This window comes from Genypterus blacodes, unplaced genomic scaffold, assembly GCF_046128005.1.
Source record: "Genypterus blacodes isolate CSIRO-AG114 ecotype Tasmania unplaced genomic scaffold, CSIRO-AGI_Gbla_v1 ptg000040l_1, whole genome shotgun sequence".
Taxonomy (NCBI): domain Eukaryota; kingdom Metazoa; phylum Chordata; class Actinopteri; order Ophidiiformes; family Ophidiidae; genus Genypterus; species Genypterus blacodes.
The window spans coordinates 2,906,861-2,928,873 of record NW_027466853.1 but is presented as its reverse complement, the minus strand read 5'-3'; the positions used below and the strand labels follow the sequence as shown (position 1 = coordinate 2,928,873).

At 39.3% G+C, this 22,013-nt stretch overlaps 1 protein-coding gene across 3 annotated transcripts in view; it reads right to left on the bottom strand.

Moving 5' to 3' along the window:
• Positions 1-22,013, bottom strand: part of dyrk1b (dual-specificity tyrosine-(Y)-phosphorylation regulated kinase 1B) — a 56,049-nt gene that overhangs the window by 29,766 nt on the left and 4,270 nt on the right. Inside the window, exon 1 of one of the 3 annotated variants that reach the window (XM_076148496.1) lies at positions 8,909-10,474. The exons of 1 other annotated variant lie outside the window; for it this stretch is intronic. In XM_076148496.1, the coding sequence (XP_076004611.1) occupies positions 8,909-9,014 (106 nt within the window). In that variant the 5' untranslated portion in view covers positions 9,015-10,474. Of the gene's footprint in view, positions 1-8,908; positions 10,475-22,013 lie in introns of those variants that run through there. One more of the 3 variants, XM_076148498.1, reaches the window with a different exon arrangement.

Sequence of the window (22,013 nt, the reverse complement as noted above, 5' to 3'; positions counted from 1 at the left end):
GTCCTCTGTCTCTCTGTAAAAAAGTGCATTCTGGACAGTCCCCTCCCTATTTCTGTGTACAGAACAGCATTATGGACAGTGTCTTCTCTCTCTCCATGTGTAGAGTAGTAGAACGTTAAGACGCACTGAGCTCTGTCCTGTTTACACACATGACAAAGACAGAATATCTGCCTGGTACTCAGGAATAAGCTGCTGTCTCTTTAAGACCCTGAAAGGCACTCAGAGCATTTCCTTACGCTGACACCCCTCTTCTTGCAGCGCTATTGGTCAGGGCCTCCTCCTTTGCTGTCAGCTGATTTGCTGCTGGTATCCAAGGGCTGGCAGGCCAGTGCTCTATAAATAAACCCAGTGCTGTCTCAGCAACCAGCCTCCTACAATCCTTGTTAGCCACTTCTCTCTCTCTTATTCCTCTATACCAGTAGCTTCTGATAGCCGCTCTCCCCCTCAGCCACATGGGAACATTTTCTCCCCTAGCAACCCAGACCATGATTGCTCAACTCTCGCCTCCCCTTTTTATTTAATTCCTTCTTTATCAAATCCCTTTACCTCTGCATTTCCTTTCACTCGCCCAACAATCCATCTATGTTTATTTGACAGATGACGGCATTAAATCTATGTGAATTTGTTTTTTTATAAACAGCCCAGTTAGTTCAGTCAGTTGCAGGTTTTTCATCCAATGTTGAGTCGATGCAGACGCAAATGGCAACAACAACAAACACAATAGCATATACTGTCAAAACCAAAACAAGTCACAGGATGAGGGGGAAAATCCCTCAACAAAAGATCTTAACATACTTCCACAGCACAGTATGTTAGCACATCAAAACAGCTGCTGCAGTCTGGTTTGACAACTGAGTGGATCTCTATGCTATGTTTGCGCACGTTTCCAAAATTTCTTGGAAGCACTGCTAAGATGCATTTTCATGACGACTATCTGAAGGTTTCATCTGAGCACATGCTGAGAAAGGCAGATGATTGACTTGATTACTCCCAGCATACAGCACTGAATGTTGTGCTTAAAGACAATGAGGCATACTAGGGAGCACCTGTTGTTTTCCTTCATGACTGTGCAGTGTGCCATGTCCAGAAACTTCTATCATAATGAACACCTGAAGGCCTACATTAGAATCCACACAGGAGAGAAGGTTAAGGGAAAATTCAATTACATTATAGTATATTCATTGATAATTATCTTTAATAATCATTTTGCAAATGTGAAAATGAAACAATGAGAGGTGTGTGGGCATTAGTCAAATGGCTAGTGTCAAAACCATTTGAGCCAATTAAAGCAAAGCCAAAACAGTGCTAAGCACAGGTGGATTCTCAAGATGATTTCACTGGAACAGCACAAATATAAAGCCACAATACGGAGTTAAATTTGCAGCGATAACATTACCACAATAATCCACGTGTTATCAATCATGTGCTGCAATAGATGTGTGAACAAATATAGATAACTATGCAATTCTGTCAAAAGAATGAGTGTTGCTCACTGTTTAATCCTTTTTATGACTGCAATACTTTACAATTCTCCCATATGTCTTTCAGTCATACATATAAGTGAGTCATGTCCCTGTCCATAGGCTTAGAACTAAGACTGATCCACATGAAGTTTCATTTCTGATCCCCGCTTCTAACCATTGCAGGTGCTCCAGCATACAAAAAGGCCCATTCAACAGCGCCCTTTGGCATAAATTAAGTTTTATCTACTCTTCTGCTCCGCTGAAACACTAGAAACAAACAGCAGTCATTCATTTAATTTCATGGTGTCACCAAGAAACAGAAGCAGAACCTCTTGTAGGTTAGATATGTTGTTCATTTATGTGACCTTTTGCAAAAGCACAAAGATCATGACTGATCATGATTCCAACCTGTGCAAATCATTAGACTGACAAACCAGGAGTGAATGTATATTCTGTCCCTTCATTTACAAACAACTTATCAAGAATAAGTGTGTCTGGTCACATCAATTTAACACATATCGATCAGGTTTGCATGTGTTCCAGTTAAGTTATGTGTGAGATTCAGGTTTTCTACAGAAGCTGCTGGAAAGAAGATGAACACATGTTGTAAACTGGAAAACATGGTATAGATCATTGAGTTATAACAACAACTGTGTTGCTTGTTTTGTAACAGGCTTTTGGTATTTTGGTAGGATTAATAAACATAACCGGGTGGAGCCACTGTGCATGACAATGGTCTGAGAGTACCCATACAAATTGCTGTTTGAACTTCTGCCCACTAGTGGCTTTGGTGATATTTCATCATTGGACAGGGAAGACCTTCCCTACATACTGTATAAGCTGTACGGAATGCATGGTACTAATAAGGACCACATGTCAATTTTGTCATTGCTGCCACATTCTGGATAAATTGTTTCATATTGTGCATCTACAGTCTGTGTTTCTACAATTACATGAATGTAGAACTAATGTGCAAGGAAAGTAAAATGGAAACTAAGACAAACACAAACATGCAGTTCGGGAGATTTAGCAGAATGCCCGGTCCCAACTCTAAACTCTGAACTCAGAACACAGGTGGACTTAGGAGATGAAATTACACTGATGAGAGATTGAACTTGGTGGAGATATAATTCTTAGGAAGATGATCTCCTTGGGGGAGGACCCAGTGGTAACTGTGGAAACAGCCTGCAATGTCAACAGGCTGACATGGCCTGGAAGGCAGAAATTAGCCCATTATAAATAGATAATTTCCTAACTTACAACAATATTCACATTTAACAGCACTATTTGTTTGTCCACTACAAATAACTAACTGATTGTCAGAAACAATAGAACTGAGTACTTGATTTTTGGTTTGAGGCCCAAATGTAAATCATTACATATCTGATATTGACACACATTTTGCACAGCAAGAAACCGTCTATAAAGTTCTGATCGAACACACAGAGCACCATTTATGCATCATTAACTGCACCAATGTTGCATTCATCAACTTTCAGATACCAATGTTGCATTCATCAACTTTCAGATACCAACATTAGACTAACATGGCAGCACGCAGGCAAAAAGTGCAGAGAAATCCATGAAACAGCAAAGCTTTATCAATACTCTATTTGGTGCATGGCAAGCAGTTTACACACCGTTCTGCCAATTAGTTGGTTAATTAATGGTGAGGTAAAAGGGCACAATTATTGATTAAGAAATATCAGAAAGTGTGACACTGTAGGCAAAAACCTTTTCAGTGTTTCTTGAATAGGGTATAGGGAAAGCCAAAGAAAAAACAAGAAAAGGTTGGGGAAAACGGTTTACTTTTGTTGCAATACTGGCATCTAACCAGCAGATGGCGCACTAATTACTTGCTTTGAAAGGTCTAATAGCGTAATGCTCACACAAGCAGCTGCACTCATGTCACTGTCTATTATCTACCAACTGCTATCTTTACAGACAATGTATATAATTTATACACACACACATATATATAATACACATTGTATATACATATGTGTATATATATATATACATGACACACACACACACACACACACACACACACGCACACACAAATAGATATGCCAATACAATTGGCAAGCCAGGCAGAGGCCCAAGTTGAGCATCATAATGTTCAATGGAAGCCTGAGAGGGAAGGACCAAATAAAGGACCTCAAGTGGCAGCCATTAGTAATAACACATACAGTAGGTCAGTGCCTCTTGGCCAGGTCACTGTTGTAAAATACAATGTGTTCTCCACAAAACCAAAACTGGTTAAACAAAAGGAGATGAATAACAATAAATGTTCCCATTTTTTCTACAATACCACCCATAAGAAGAAGACTTACTTATATCGACTATAAGACTTATACAAAGCTCAACTGTATGGTGTGACATCTGTGGTTAGAGACGAGAGACATCATTTCTCTATGCAATTTACTTGTGTGTAAATGCATGAAACTTTTCTATTCTAATCTAATTCCATCATCGTTTGATTGGTTATCTGATTTCATTGTTCTTAGTTTGTTTTTGTACAAGGTCTCAGTTTTCCTATGGTAAGTGAGATGAAAAAGATTAAAAATGATAGGAACACAGTCTAAGCTGCCGCTAGATCACATAACTACCTTGCATCAGTCATTCTTTCATTTATTCTGTTAGAATTAGCCTATTAAGCATAGTCAAACTTCTGGTTTATAGCCTACCTGGAGACACTCCAGTCTCCTCTCTACAGCTGAACTCAGGAAGGTCTCTTGGTGAGCCTTTGACCTTGGACTTCACTATCTACCTATTTTCTGTCTATTTTTTGATTTTCGGTCCACTTCGGTTAGAAAAGTTTAATTTTTTTTATATTATGCCTTTGTGATCAAAGCATCATGCTTCTACTTTTTTGACAGTTGCTCTTTTTGTTGTCAATTTAAAAAAAAAATCATGTGCATCAGCTGGGGCCTGTACTACGAGCTCAACAGACCTCAGCCATGTTTGTGTAAGCTGGCTTGACAAATTCGAAAACCCACAATCACGCTTTGTCAGTATCACAATGCTTTCAATCAACAGACTTTGTTAATGTCTGCTGTCTAAATGCAGCAACTTGTGCACTCCCATTAAAGGGTTCAGCAAAGACAAGCCTATAGGAACAAGATGGAACGGTCACTTTTGGCGTACATGTTTCACGTCAGAGGAGCTTGTGTGTATTGTGCACTATTATGAGTCTATGTTAAGTGTACTGAGACATTCTTGTTGATTGAATATTGCCAGTATCTATATATCCTTGCCACATTCTGTACGATCAGAAGTGAGGCAGCTTTGTGAAACTGTAAAATCGGATTTGAGCCTGAATTTAGCAACCTAACCTTCACCTAATCGTTTCAAAAAGACCCTGTTGTTTTCTTGTCAATAAAAATAGTCCTTAACAGTATGTTAATTTATGTATCTGGATATTGTTGTATCTGGATCTTGTTGTATCTGGATATTGTTGTAAATTAGATCAGTAAGAAAGTATACAAATAAATTCTTAATACATCTGATTTATTCATTCATAGAATCATGGAATATGAAAAAATTTAATATTCATAGAATCATGGGATGTGAAAAAATTTAATATTCAATGTACACAACATATTTGAAACATTCAAGGTCAGATGTGAGATTGAAACACCCAGTGCAAAATTAATGTCTAATTTGCTAAGGTTGAAAATTGGTCAATCAGCGACTGGGCATGTCTACTAATTGCATTTGATGTGTGAATAGGAGTTCGAAAGTCACAGCTGAATGGTGGAATATGTCCAACATGGAACCCTCAACAAGCTTGGAAAAAAGCTTGGGGGGGGGATATAAAACAATACGGGGCGGCTGTGGACGCTCATTCTCCTGCAGCGAGACGGAGAAGTATCGCCTCATTCATTTACCTGAGGCAGTACTTATTCATATTGCTCCTCTTCCGATCCCGCGCCGTGCCCCCCCTGCAGTAGCTCTGCGGCCCCCTAGGCGACGCCCCCACCACTGATGTAACCAAATTAGGAGTGGGGTGACGCGTCGACATAAATCGACTACTCGACTAAGTAAATACACCGATCTGCATAACCGTGCACCAGGTGGAAGCATGTACGCAACCGGAGAATAAGCTGCGGCAAACAAAAGTCGCCCATGCTCTAGAGTGAAAACATATAATAAATATAATCTATTGATTAATCGACTAACCGAAAAATAATCTGTAGATTAATCATTCAAAAGATAATCGTTAGGTGCAGCCCTAAACCAAATATCAAATCCCAATGAACTGCAACCAGTGGACTCCTGTTTATCAGTAGAATATCTCTATTTAGATGTGGAGTCATTGATTTATCTGTTTATATGACGTAACAGTGTATTCAGCACCAGGCACAGTGTACAACAAAATGCGGACATTAAAACACATTCACTAATTTGCGCCTAATTGCACGACACTGTATAAATTCAACGGAATACGTCATTAACCACATTTATAATATCCCCGCCTTTTGTTTGAACAAACCTCCCTTAAATGCATATGATTCTAGAAGAGACCATGCGATGATTCAGGTAGCAGGCAAACAAACTGGCATGCCTGTTCAGCTATTTGATACATAACATGCATGGTTTTTAGGTCCCAAAACCGGCAACAAAATCTGGCCCTCTTTGTACATTATTTTTTACATGTACTTTGCAAAGACAAGCTGAAAATTGCAAAACAATAATTTCTTCAAAGTTTTTTTGTGACTGTGTTAAGTTCCCTGAGACTGCACATTGATGGCCAAACTCAAAATTGAGTTCACTCCACATGAATATGACAGGTTGCAATTCAAATTGCATGGAAGTACCAAATAATTGCATTGATTAACAGTAGAAAAAAGTAGAAAAGCACAAAAAAATATTGTTTCGACTATTATTTCAGTATGTAACACTTAACCTTTACAGTAAGTGTATTAAAATTTTAAAAATATGGGAACTCAGGTTAGGTCATTTGCTTGTTCTTCAACTATTAAACATAGGAAGAGCAGTACCTCAGCCCAGTGTAGACATGACAAGTAGCAACGATAGAATGAGCACAAGATAGCTCTGGGGTACAGTAGTATGTAAAACATATTGGCAAACCTGGTCCCAGTTGAGGTCTACCACTCTCAAAATCCAATTTAAACCCTGGATGAGGATTTCAAGGATGACAAACTAAAAGCTGTTCTACCAAAGTTTCAAGAATGGATATAGAGGCAGAGGAAATAACGAGACATGGTTTACCAAAATGAAAAGTATTTTTCACAGCCAAACAAGCAAAATGGAGCCCCCATACCCTACTCAATATGGACGTACCAGCCACTTTATTAACCAACCATAAACTTCATCTCCTATATATTTGCAGTATGGTTTCAATTAGAGCTTGCCGATAAAACAGTGGCAATATAAATTATGATGAATAATTTTTCGATGCTGATGATTCAATAAAACTTGTTTTTACACCTTACTGTATATTTTATACGTGTGTGTGTGTGTAAATATATATATATATTAAGCCATTATTAGGCATTTAGGCCAGGTTTAACTTCAGCACAACAACCAGTTACGCTGCTTTTGCCATTTAACAATTTCAGACAAAGTGATGTGATTAACTGAGGAGGGGATATGCTAGCTCCTTAGGAAAAGATAACACCAAGGGATGATTTGTGATCTGACAAAACACAGGCAAACCCAGTTGGTAAGATAGACCAAGCATTCAAGTGTATTCACCACCGTGACCACATATGAAACGGTAGTGGAAGATCACTAATGCCATTTCTTGGCCAGAGACGTGATGCCTGGCTTCTGGAAACTTTTGTTTGTCCTCAGTCTGAGATATCAGCTCCCTGGCCACAAAATTATGATGAATGTTAAGCAAAGTTGGAGGAAAATAGTTCATGATCTTCTGGGCTTATGCAGACTAAAGAAATTAGTGAAAGCCATAGAGTCAAAGTCATCCCATGGATGGGCTACAAATGTCTTCACTATGACTGCAGGAGTGCTCAGAGGAGACACACCTTATGCACCTTTTCTCTTTGTAGTGTAATAGTGTGAAACTATGTATTGAGCACATCTGGGTAGGAGGAAGAACTCGGCTTTATGTTTGAGAAGGAAACAAGGGTTTCCGAAACCTGTTAAAGGTAAAAGAACAACAACATATGCTGTGCTCCAACACATTGGCTGGGTGGATATCCCAAAGGTTTATGCCGATGTAAAAGAGTGTCTTAAGTGGAGGTAGAGGCTGACATGGAAGGTACTACCTCTGGCAGTCAGAGTTAAAAGTCTGGAATCTCCTTACGCCAAATCTCAGGTTTGAAAAAACAGCACCTTTATGTAAAATGTGTGAAACTGCAATTAAGTACACAAGCAACACTATAAACATGGTTAACCACCAAAAGCGGGTTCATTGTCATCGGCTCTTCCCTATGATTTTTGGCAAAAGTAACCAGCTGCCAACATGCTTGTGACATAACATCAGCATCCTAGCTTTGTACAATGCGAAGTGTTCACGTTTGAGTCAAATACCTCTCTGACCATGATGACAAAGCTAATATTTACAAATGTCCAACTCCAAACCAATAAATATCAATTAACAAACAACAAACAATAATCACCAAAAACCTGCAAACACTAAACCCTACCAATAATCACCAATTAAGTCATTGTGGTTTAGGGGTCTTCACTTAGGTGTCTAATGCCTCTCTGACCATGATGAAAAAACTAATATTTGCATGATGCTTACAATGGTTCAACTCCCAACCAATAACCATCAATAAATTATAATCATTTCAGTGATATGTATGCATGAAAATTACATGATAAATAATTGGTTTAACATTAATTGTATTTAACCAACCTATGCAAATTATAATTAATACCAACAATGCTAAATAACATCATACTTATTATGTTACCAGCTTGTGTTTCCCTGTAGCACATGGGCATGTGTGCTACAAGCCAGCCATCCCTGAGTTATGAAAATCAATCCTGTCCGCTGCCATTATTTCAATTGTCACCAAACTACACAATCATTCTCTTCTTATGATAATAATTCTATCCTTATATGCTCAGTGCCTCCAAAATATTATTTCTACAAACTGCAGTTTGATATCTGCAAAACACTCATGTTATAATCAAGATCATCACTCAGTTTATAGCAGGGTACTACACCAGCAGCATGTGCACTGTTGGAAAAACAGGCCAGAAATGTAAAATGCAGTGGTTGCATTTATGGCTGTATTACAAGCTGTGAGGCAAACACTGACAAAACATCAAACAGTACAAATATAATACACCTCTACCACACAGACACACAGCATGATGCTGACACAAAAAAGTGAGCCTACAATAATGTAATACATACAAACACATTTAAGAAGTGTGACAAATTTTTTGATCTCTCACTTTCTCTTTATGTGAGTGTTTGTGTGTGTGTGTACGTGTGTACTGACTCTTGTTCTTGCGAACCAGGGCAGAGGTAATCCAGGGTTCTGATTGGACCATCCTGTGAGAGGGCACAGTCTTCTCTTCCCCGGATGTTGTTGATGTGACCACCATAGAAATGCTTTGTTATTCGCAAAATTCGGCCCGGAAAGTGTCAATCAAAGCAATGTGATGAGTGGGTGGAACTTGGCATCAGGTAATGGTCATCAGGGGTGAGCAGTGTTTTAGAGCCCAGAGTTCACTTCAACAATCTATATCCATCTAAACCAACAGACCAGTCAAAAGGCACCATCTTCTCTGGCTTCTTTTTGCTATTAAATGGCGGTATATAAGGCAACCAACTGGTGAACAGGCAGCTTGTCTCTGAAGTATAAATATAAAGGATCTAAACTCTGTACATTTCAATCTCTTCTTTTACATATATATTTTGCTTCTCTGTGAATATGGGCAGTGGGGGAGATATATTTGGTTAGTCATGTAGAAACTATATTAAGTTTGTTTCAGCAGTGTTGTGCATTTTTGGGTGCTGGGTTTCAATATCTTTACTAGGAAGGTAAGACTATTTAGCAACAAGTCCAAATGGTAGAGACAAACTGTACTCAGTAGGTTCAGTTAGTTCAGGCCACGTTTAACCAGCACTACACTGTGACAAGCACTCCTCTAGACAAGTTCTAAAATGGTAATCCAAAATAGAATGTATATGTCCAAGATATAACACCCAGTATACCAGTATACACCCAGTATAACTAGTATTGCCAGGCTACTAATAAAACATGATTCTTAAATATACATCTTTATATAGCATACTTTATTCAATGGGCTTAGATCCAACTTTTGCCAGTGTTCCAGAGTACTTGTCAAGTACATGCAATAGCTGTAAAACAGTAACCTCTCCACAAACTGGGCTCAGCCAGCATGCTGCTGGGGGAGGGGCACTGAAGATGCACAGGGGAAAGAAGAGGTGGATGGGGAGTTGGAATTTCCAGCAGCCTGTCTTTACCCCATCCCTTACTAAAAATAGATCCAATGACTGAGGCTTTCACCAGGGTCAGGACAGAGTGACACGGGGAGGTATCGTTCAGATTATTCTGATTCTTAAAACCCACAGACTCTGTTCACTCAGCATGGATGTGACAGTAAAGGGCACTTCCCTGAACAGACACACACTTCCTCTTACTGGATCAGCAGAACATTCCGGAGCTTCAGATCCTTAGAACACTTCCAAACTGTTTACCAAAGCACAACTTGATCCATGAAATACTTCATCACCTCGGTAATCCCAATGAGAATTCACAACGACGTTTTAAATTTTTGCGTTTCAATGTCAAGGAAATCCAGTCAAGTTTCTGAGCTCACTTTCCTCTTCTCAGAGATGGGTCGTTCCTTAAAATTTCCTCTATGTTCCCTCCGCTACTGCTTTCTCACCCTCTACTTTTCCTGCACGCACTTCGGAGATTCTGCCAAGTGGAAGTCTTCAGAGGGGCGATGTGGGCTCGTGTTTAACGCCCGTTTCCCTGTCCATGCTTCTCCGTTCTACAGAGGAGCTTTCGCCTCTGTTCAGCTCTCCGCCCTGCAAGCGGGCTGTACCACCTGGAGGTGACGGGGTGAGTGTGGTGATGTTTCCGCCGCAGCTCCACAGATATTACCACTAAACCGTTAAAGAGAGAAGTGACAGTTGCAACACTTGACGAGCATTCTGAAGTGACGTTCATATTTCGCCTGATTAATGGCAAAGCTATCACCAACGGAATCTGTCATTGAGTTGGGGCATTTAGCCTCCCTGACGCCGAAGTGGTTTGGTCCAAGCAGGCCGCTTTAGTCCTGTCCATTTATAGTAACAACGGGATAAACTGTATATACTGGACCTTTATATATAAACATACGCAAAATCTACATATCTACTCATAGGAGGCCACTCATAAAACTGGGAGAGGCAGTGAGAGACAGAGGCTTTACAAAGTCGAGAAAATAAGCGTGGTTTCATTATCCTCAAACGCGTATTAATGTGGATTTCTTCCTTCTTGTAGTTAATACAAATCAGTGGACACACATTTGTGACAACTAAGGTTTGACACGGTGACGGTGCTGTTTAATTCCTCTATGGAGATCTACATGTTCCCCGATTCTGCTCCAACAAGCTCTGTTGCTATCCGACGCCAAGGCAGCTCAAACCTTATTGGCCACAAAGAGTCTCGTTCCTGGCTTGTCATTGGGCAGCGTCGGAGTGTGTGGGTGGAGCGATTGCCTTGGTTTGTCTCAGTGTCTTCAAACGGCGCGAGGCAGGAATGATGCGGAAATAGTTTAAAAATGGCAGGTAGGGAGGAGCGCTCTCGCTCTCGCGCTCTCGCTCTCGCTCTCTCTCTCTCTCTCGCTCTCGCTCTCGCAGAACTAATGTATATATTGTTTATTTTCTTGAAAATTTTAATTTTGACTCATTTTTTCTCTCTTGATGTGACTTGCTGCAGTAACAAATAATTTCCCCGTGGGATTGTGGGATTGTAAATCTCATGAGTTTCATCCTGCTCTCATCTGCTAAAATACTGAATAACACCCACATTAAAAACAAGACTTTCAGCCACAATTACAATTTTAAGAATAAGATGATTAATAAACAATAAAATCCCCATCATCAAACTTTTCATCTCATTTGCACACACATCTCTGGTCACCATCAAGGAGATGTGCACACTGCAGTGGCCAGGTTTGTGTATGTGAATGAGTAGGATAAAGCAATAAAAACAGTATACAGTTAACTGTGGCCTCAGCTACCATCTAGTGTTATCACAAGACAATGAGTCTTTCTTAAAAATGTCTGAATGTCTTTTTCAGTTATACTTAAAACAACCACACACCGTGACATAGGATTCTGAGTAAGAATCAAAAAGAATTTGTAACTACTGCAAAGAGACTGGGTAGTTTTCCATGCACACAATATTATGTGGTGCTTGTTGTGCAAAAAAGACTTGGAAAAATATAATTCTTGTCAATGTCATTTTAGATTGTAATGACAAATTACTTTTTGCAAGATTCAAAAAAGAATAAACAGAAGGCCACGTTAGATAACAACACAACAGAATATACCAAGGAGGCAATCACAAAATGAGTATGGAGCAGAACAGTTTGGTGTGCCTTGCACTGCTATGTCCAACAATCTGTGTGACTACCTTGTGCCAAAAACTCATCACAGTGAGGAATGCATGCAGAGTGATCACCATGCTATTGCCATGCTCATGCAACATTCTGCTCTATTCATCTGAACATGAAGAAACAATACCTCTCATGAAGACGTTTTCCCAGAGGTAGGGCCACTATTTTAACAAAGCTGTGATAAATGACTGTACTCTACCTGTCTAGCACCAAATGTCAGTCGACAGTTGGAGCATGTAGCACTACAAGACAAAGATATTTTTTATCAGTAGTTGATAAAACTAGAGCATGATGAATATGGAACTCTTCATTTCATTTCATTTTTAAACCATAATGATAATGATATACATTGCAAGACAATCATAGAGAACAAACACAGCACCCTACTATCTTCTGGTAGGTAACGTGTTACAAAGTAAAAGGGCTCCATGTCACCAAGTATTTCAAATGTGCAATACCTAAATACTCGAAATATTTAATAATTAATAATAATTGGGACTGCAATTGGGACTGCATTTATATGATAGCCCTAACTGTGGTGGACAGATAACAGCTGTAGTGACACCAGTTCAGTTCAGATTCTTGTTAAATGCACAAATGAAAATAGTAAAAATGTGTAAATAATTTCAACCATGTTATAAGAGATAAAATGAAATCACCACAAGAGTGACAAAAAAGATCCAACGACTGCCTGACAATGCAACAAATTTATGAGTCAATCACAGGATTCTAAGCTAAACTAAACTAAATACATTCAGTTTAGCCATACTGCTGGAAATTACTAAATCTAACAAAGGTTTTTGGCACCCAAGCCTTATGTTCAGTCTGTAAAATAAGCAGATATAAAATTTGCAGCAGGATTCAACTCACATTAGAATTGTGAATCTCATGTTCCAAGATTTAAAACAGATTCACAAAAGGATTTTCCTTTTGTTGTTAAAATAGCATTTTTTCTTAACAATACTGTAGCTTCTATGGAACTAGCATTTTGTGAAAGTTTGAGAAATGAGTGTACAGGCAGTCCCTAATTTACAAACATCCAATTTGCGAACATCCTTTCTTACAAACACACCTCCTCCTAAATTGTCCAATTAACTTTGGTCACTTTGGTTATATGACCAGTGCCTCCCGTGTTATCATGAAATTTAAAAAACAAATAATGTTTAAAATTAAAATTAAAATATAACCGACTTGTTAGTTACTAGTCTTGCTGATCTGACATAACACTGCAGTGAAAAAGGAGGAAGGGAGGCAGCCAGTACCTTTGCCTCACTGAAGGGGGCATGTGTCTGTATGAGCACACAGGCTTGTTCTGCTAATGTTCTTCTTCAGGTGTTACAGACAATGGCATTGTGGGTAGCTTAAAAAGTCAAGTAGAGAAAGTCAAGTGCACCGCATCACGACTTTCATCCCTAGCAATAATCTCTATTGAGACAGAGAGACTTCTAAAACTAAAAGAAGATAAAGAGGACTTTTACACCAAAGCCATGGAGATGTGTATCTAGAAGGATAGGCGAATGGACTTAATTTACAAGTAATGGTAAGACATGCATACACTAACTGCTGTACAGTCCACGACAAACATGAACGACCAGCCCCTTTTTAATAATAAATAAAAAAAATGTATATAAAACAAGAAAAAAATGTAGTTATTTCAAAGAATAAAACTACATTTGTCTTTTTGTTGTGCACTGTATATACTTTAACTTGTATTGAATGAGTATGAATTGTGGAATTCTGATGGCAATGAACACACGGTTGGTGCAGCAGGGCAAATACACTCTCTCTGAGCCACTATACATTTTGTTCTTCTTTGGCCAAATATGTACCTATGTGTGTGTAAAGAATGCTGATATGGGATATGAAACATAACCAGTAGTCAATGTGCAAGCAGCCTGTTGAATGGTGTGAATTTATGCTACCCTGTTGAATTCATATATTTGTAAATCTGACTTTGAAAGAGTCAGGGCCCCCCCAGCCACAAACCTCACCGCATGTCACTGTATATGACAATTAGTTGAGCACAATACACACACATTATCTCGAAATAAATTGTAAGGAATAAATGATTTAAGTAAGCTAAATCAGAATAAACCTACCGGATCACAAAAACTAAGAGGAGGAATTATTATCACAGCTGTTCCTATTGTATATTGTATATTATTAAATATTATATTATCCAATTCAGGGCTGGCCCTAACGATTATTTTTGAATCGATTAATCTGCAGATTATTTTTTCGATTAGTTTATCACGCAATATAGCAAATATTGCCCCCAAAATAAATATCTAATTCATCTCATTATTATTTCAATATTTTCAGCTTGTTCTCCGGTTGTGTGGCGCAGCCATATTACGGTATTATGATACGTCAGCGCACGGTTATGCAAACCGACGTATTTACGTAGACGGGTAGTCAGTTTACGTCGACGCGTCACCACACCCTTATTTCTGTTCTTTATTTTGTCATAAAATTTGGTGATGCGGTAAGATAAGATAAGATAAAAGTTTATTATTCCGAGGGAAATTGCTGTGCAACAGTTACAGTACAGTGCAGTGTAGAATGAAACTAGAAAGAGTACTGATGCTATATGACGCTATTCCAATTGCGTACAAATTCGATTTAGGGGGGCCTAATCGCAGGGTCTAATCTGGCCTCTTAGCCTTGTATAGCTTCTTTTGTTAGCGTTATGCTTGCAGACTTTTAGCAGTATGTAATTCTCTACTATAACTTCCAAATCATGTTTCCATCACACATCATCAATGTAGGGCAGGGGTCCTAGTGGCACACCTGCAATAAGCACACATTTTTTTCTTCACCCCCACTTGATTAATGCACCCACAAATTTGCATGCCAAGTCACCTCTTGCACAGTCATTGGTTCTTGCACAGTCTGTCTTTAGTTTGACTGGCTCAACTATTGTAAGTTCCCTGGGCAGTTATGTGGTTATGATTTGGTAGGGTGCTGAACTACAACAATTTCTGGAGTGACGAAAGCTTCATTTTAGGTCTGAACATTCCATCCCCCATGAAGCAAAAAATAGGCTGTGTAGTTTGTGTAAAACGTTGTCTGCCAGGCATCCAGTGTTAAACAACATAGACGCAGTGGACTTGCCGTACGCCCTCAAACATGTTAATGCCAATGCTTAAAATCATGCTACTGAAGAAGCTATTGCATTGTTCAATGCATGCAAAAGTGGAAAGCCATTCATAACAATATTGTTGTATTGTTCTTGTATTTCTGTGTCTGTTGATTTGACAGGGACCGTGCCCAGCTTCATAGCTAAAAACTAATTCACATCTGTGGTCCCTGGGCAGGAAATCGAGAATGTACTCCTGTACTGATTCAAAAATATTTGAAACATTGTTGCCATGCAGTTGTGAAACAAGCTGCTTAGGGTTCCATAGGTTGGATGGATTAATAAAATTCCAGGTCCATTAGAAAGAGATTTTGCATCATTAATTTGAGACTTTTTATGCTGATATTGCACCCTGCTTAACCACATTTTATGGCATTCGGCACATTGGCATTTCATGTCCAAAAGGTTGATGTTGTCTCTGTATGTTAATCTGATAATATTTGCTGTGTAAGTAACAAACACATTATACACAGGCCCATTATACACATCTTTAATCCCTCACAGGTGACGGAACCAGCCACATGCCATCTTGGATATCCAACCTGTGCACATGAGCAAAAAGCCTAGTTTCGCCGCAAGCGACCAATGCGACCAATCCTGCACTGTCATTGGTTAGCAGTCATGGCCGTTTGGATTTATTCATTTTGGTGACGGTTTTCATTTATATTCACCTGAATTAGGAAACCAACACACAGTAGTACGTAGACTGCGTCCAGACTAGTCCGGATTCATATGAAAACTCCTGCTCACTGTTGTTCTTTTATTTATTTGTCAATCTTGTGCAACTTCTTTTTAGAAGGTTCCATTTTAAATCTCCATTAAACAGTTGCTTTAATTTTACGCAACAGTTCACACACCAGATAGGCTTGTGTTCTGTAACTTGTAAACAATCCCTTTTACACAGCTATCCAATGGAAGTGAGTATTTTGGTTTGAAGGATGGCTGCGCTATTCCTTAGCCCCTACTACTATCTGAATGGTTGTCTTCGGCCTAAAACATTATCAAAATTGTGGAATAATGATCTTGATCTGGTGCAAAATGTACTGTCATGCGTGTTGGATCATAACACACTAATACATTTCTTAAAAAAAATCATCAAAATCCTTTTGAGGTATCCTACTGACACCCACTCACAAACACAGAACATAACTGAGGCAAACCCATAACCCACTTGGAAGGGTTAGGGTTAGGTAACTTCTAGCATAATTAAAAGATAATAATGCTGTCACAAATTTGAAGTGCTGGATGATGTTCTACAGCAACCGCATGTTCTGAGGTTTAACATAAGATAACATAAGATAACATAGCATACATCATACATAAAAACACAAAAAGGTTTCATGAATGTATTCATTTTATTGGGATTAATTTCTTCAACATTAAGCTTGTTATAGAAACTATTCAGGGTCAATGTCACAACACATTGCATCAACGTTGGACTAAAGTGCCTGTTGAGTTTTCTCTGTGTGGACAGTTGTGAAACAAGCTGCTTAGGGTTTAATAGTGAAAACTTGTCAGTATATATTAGTATTTTTCTTCAAACTTGCATGACTGCCTTCCTCTAAATCACTTTCAGCTGTGCTCCCAACCAGTCAGCAGATCACAACAGCACTGCGAGAAGACAGGAAGACTCCAACACTCACGTGCCTTGCAGCAAAATTCCACCCGGCAACTACACACTGTACCATGGCAACAGCCCTACCATTGGTCCCCGGTGCGTTTTCAAATGACCAATGGGATGGCCGGCTGAGGGTGATGCTTGTTGCTAGGTAAACATGATGCAGAGGGAAGATAGAGAAGCTGATTTACCATGCTACCACTGCAGGGTGCTTTCTGAGAAGAGGAGAGGAAGAGAAACACTGTTCTGTGTGATCACATGGCGGAGCCAGAGAGACAAAAACAAAGAGACAGAGAGAAGACAAGACCCAAGAATGCTTTATGGCCTGTGGGGATCTGCTGTCTACATGGCCAATAACTAATTATCTACAGCACATACAAACAGCAAGCAGTGACAGTTCTTTTCTAAATAAAATTAATAACCAAAATGATATTATTTGAATAACACAGCTTCAGAGAATGCCGTTCCAAAAATACTAAATATGTCCTTTTTCTCTGGAATCACATTGCCTCCAAACTACATCTAAATAAAAATTTGATTATTAACAATTTGGTTATAATTCCCTGCCTTATGTCGAGAGCACCACTATTAAATGTGAGAGCAGTATCCAATAATTCCAATTTCATGCATGTGCTCACACACATTCAAATTTTCCCTCCTCACATGAATTTGTGCTCTTACCTGAAATTTCTTTTTTTGCTAGGAAAGAGCACATATGCTCTCCTTTAGTTCTCACAAATGTTGGTTGTTTTAAAAAGGTAGCTCTGTTCTTTCTCAAAAGGGCACATACATTTCTTCATAGGCTGCGACAGGCTGTTGGCCAAAATATTAACACAAGACATTCTAAAACTAATTACGTCATCAGAATACAAGATCATCAGAATACAGGATCATTAGCAGATCATTAGCAGATATGAATGTCCCCGTTTTGGGACGGATTAGGGATTATCTTATGAGAAAATGGGGAAAACGTGAAATATATTGGAAATACATTTCTCCTTTAATAAAATATGTCAGGCTCCTTTATATCTTAAAGAGCTCATAGTACCCCATTACCCCCCTAGAACGCTGCACTCCCAGATTGCAGGCTAACTTGTGGTTCCTAGTATCTCTAAAAGTAGAAAGGGAGGGAGAGCCGTCAGTTATCAGGCTCCTCTCTTGTGGAACCATCTCCCAGATTCTGTCCAGGGGCAGACACCCTCTCTACGTCTTTGATTCATTATATTTATTTGGGATTTTATGACAGTAGATGGGTTTCCATTTCCAGTTTTGCACACAACCGATGCAAATTAAAAAAAAAATTGCTATGGTTTCCACAACACTGTACAGTAGGGTATTTGGCACCATTAAATACCTTGCATCCATCAACTCACTTGCTTGTTGTTGATAAACACAAACCCAGAAAACATGGAGCAGACTTCCAACAATCTTTTCGATCTCTCTAAAATCTCTATAGGCTATAGATGATTGGAATAACCTTTCAGGCAGCGTTTCTCACAAAACGGGGGAAATTACCAAATGCATACACTACTACTGCAGCGGCTATTTGCCAACATATATTTGCCACTGATGACAACCCAGAAAAGCAACCCTACACGTTCTTCGCGAATAAAATATTACATATAACCCCTAATTAAAATAGCAAAATAGTTCTTTATCGACTCACCAAAAAGCCACTTCATGTGAGTAAGTAATTTTTCTGATTTTTTCCGAGGTGTTTCCAATTATCATTTTTCATTTTTTATTAAATTGTTCACAACTTCAAGATGCACAAAAGAAAGTCAAAGGAAACCGGGCTAGTGTCACATCCTTTTGTGTCGGACACACCATCTGGTAGAGCTTGACATTTCTATCCTAACTCCAGGGACCCTAATGCTCACCCCAGACATAATTTTTAAGATACATGTTGGGCTCGAGCTGGGCTCAGAATTTCATGTCAGGCTCAACTCAGCTGGTGTGTCCCTGGCTGCCAGCAGCAGTGTGTTCAGCAAAGTGTAACATTACCCCACGCCAGAAAGGGTGTGGAGTTTTCTATTATCAGCAATCATTCCTTTCAGCCAGCCTCAAACAAAGAAGATTCATTTAGAAATAGTGTGTTTTCCAGCTGACATGTATCCTGAATGGACATTGAACATTGAGATCTTATCAATAAAGTCTTAAACTGATGTAAGAATTGTGTTGTCTCCAGTACTCTTTGGTCGGGTTATAGTTGGTGTGAAATTTCTTTGCTCTGTGTTGGGTCAAGAGAGAGATGTGATGTATGTTAACAATGCTACAATGAGTGGTCAATTGATTCACATTTTTGAAAATAAAAATGTTAGAATAATAAAGTTTTTCACCCCTGTATGGTCGTAAACTGGTGGCGTTTCTGCCTTTGAACTGAACGTTAAATACATTAGATAAAACTATAAAATAAAATATAAAAATAAGTCAAACAATGTAAAATTTTAATGTTGAATCAAATGAAAAATCACAGTATGTGGACAAATCATACCATCATACCTGTAAAAAAACAAAAACCTATCAGAGTGATTTGTCACTTCATCAGCGAGCCATTTTTCTCACTTTGGCACAGGCTGAGAAGGATTTGGCATCCTCCACTGAAATTCCCTACTGACATATTCCCTTGAAAACCCTGGCTATGCCTTTCAGCACTCGAGTTTGTGTGGTCTATTGCTTTGTGGCTGAGCTGTTGTTACTCCTAATTGCATTGCATTTATGGTTGACCGAGGCAGATATAGCAGGGCAGAAAGGTGGCATGCTCTAACAGTACCACTGAGCTCTTGAGTATGACCCATTCTCCTGGCAGTGGTTGATTTTATGCAATGGGTGTTAGCAATAGGTGTGGGTGAAACACCTGAACTCAAGAATTAGGAGGGGTGTCCACATACTTTTGGCTATGTAGTGTGTTCACTTTCAAAGCTCTTTATGGCCAGGCTCCATTATATCCTAAAGAGCTCATAGTACCCCATTACCCCCCTAGAACGCTGCACTCCCAGATTGCAGGCTAACTTGTGGTTCCTAGTATCTCTAAAAGTAGAACGGGAGGCAGAGCCTTCAGTTATCAGGCTCCTCTCTTGTGGAACCATCTCCCAGATTCTGTCCGGTGGTAGACACCCTCTCTACGTTTAAGAGTAGTCTTAAAACTTTCCTTTTTGATAAAGCTTATAGTTGCTTAATAGTTATGGCCGGCCAGGCTTGCCTTGGACCAGCCCCTAGTTATGCTGCTATAGGCCTAGACTGCTGGGGGACATCCAATTATGCACTGAGCTCCTCTCTCTTCCTCCCCTCTCTATCTGCATATCCATACCATTGCATTATCACTGCATTTCACTAACTTCACTTCTTCCCAGAGTTTTCTGTTCTCTCCCGTCTCACAGCCTATCTCTTAGAGATTAAGACCCTGTCCTGCTTTTAGTATTAATACCATTAGTCATATTTATACGTGTACCATCGTTATTGTTGTTTTGCCTCTCTCTGTGTGTCTATCTTTCTCTCAAAAACTTACGGGTCAAGCCAGATGGCCGCCTACCTAATGCCCAGTTCTGTCTGAGGTTAATATCCGTTAAAGGGGAGTGCTTGATCCTGGGGGATTGTCGGACATCTTCAAATGCTCTGTATGTTAAGAACCTTGCGATTGTTGTGATTTGGCGCTATATAACTACATTTATTTTTTAGATTTAATTTATCTGAATTTATAAGGGTAACAACACCAGCTGGCTAGGGAGTTTTGGGATCCAGCAGAAGGTGCTCTTTTACTCCATGACTGACCAGCCCAGGTGGCTCAAACATGCACTATACAACTATTCACTTCCAATCAATTACTCAACCTAGATAGTATCAGTCAATATCAGGACAATAACTGACATACCTGCTGCTGTGCTGCTGAGAAAGTTAGCAAAGTTTGCAAAAAATAATCCCCTGCTAAGGATGGCGACAAAATAATACCACAATATTTCAGGATAAATGTCAGTAACAATATTCACGATAAGGAAATATTCTGGGTACAATAGTGGTCAATCATAAATAGCAAACAGAGTTGAGCAGTCACAAATGCAAAGAACTCTCTGTGGAATGTTGCATCTTGGGTCAAGCTTTTTTTTGCGCAGGTCTGGTTTCAGATTGGCATCACATTATTACTGCTGTACCACTGCTTCAACTAGCTAGCATGGTTTGGGCCACAAATCAGCTGCTTAGCACACAGCTGTAAATACGTGACACACCCGACAAACCATAGTGCTCTGTGAACCTGATGCTTGTATATATTTTTTAACTCCAAAACTCCTTTTTCCATCTGTGTGGCTGAAATAGGTCAAGTAATAAAGAATGTGTCCCTCAAAAACAAAACTGATCACATTTTCATTGTCTCTTCTGAGCAGGGTCAAAGCGTCAACCCTCAGCAGTGCCATAATGATGGATGGGTCAAATGAACAGCCTCACAAGCAACAGGACAGGGGCAGGAACTTTAAATAGATAATAATTAGATAATTTCCAGCGGACAGCGTTATTTCACTTTTAAGGTTTCTAATTAACAAATGCTAGTCGACCAAATTAGAGATATATCACTATATTTAGGTTTGTTCTTAGCCATTTTGTATATACTAGGGCAAAGGATCCTTTCTTGCCAACCGTCCGGTAACATCGTTGCCCTGATTCTTCACCCCTTTCACCCCGGTCCTACCCATAAACCCCCAGTCTTCCCCGCCCCTCTTTCCTACCCCCTGCTCCTCGTTTGTGGAATACATTTAACCGTTCAATGACTACAATTGTACAGCAGCCACGCAAGCACATGCACATACTTTTTATCACCATAAATTACAGTTAAATTACAGTTTACAGCAATAGAATTGCATGAAACACTGATTTTTAATTGATTCAGAGCAGCCATCTTGTCAGAGTCTGAGTTTAAACATGGTCAGAACAATCTAAAATCTGCCCCTATTTTAGTGTATTAGTGTTTCCTCCGTAAAGCTCACAGCTGTCTCTGGTGCCAATTTGGGGTGGGTTTAGTGCTCTGGGATGTTGGATGTGTATGAATGCAAACACAATACTTACACACCAAATCCTGCAAGGCTGGGACATCACTTGTGAAAGAGGAGTCATGAAGATGTATAATTTTGATGACTAATAGAAACATAACGGTATACATTTCATACAACACGTCAACAACACACACACACACACACACACACACACACACACACACACA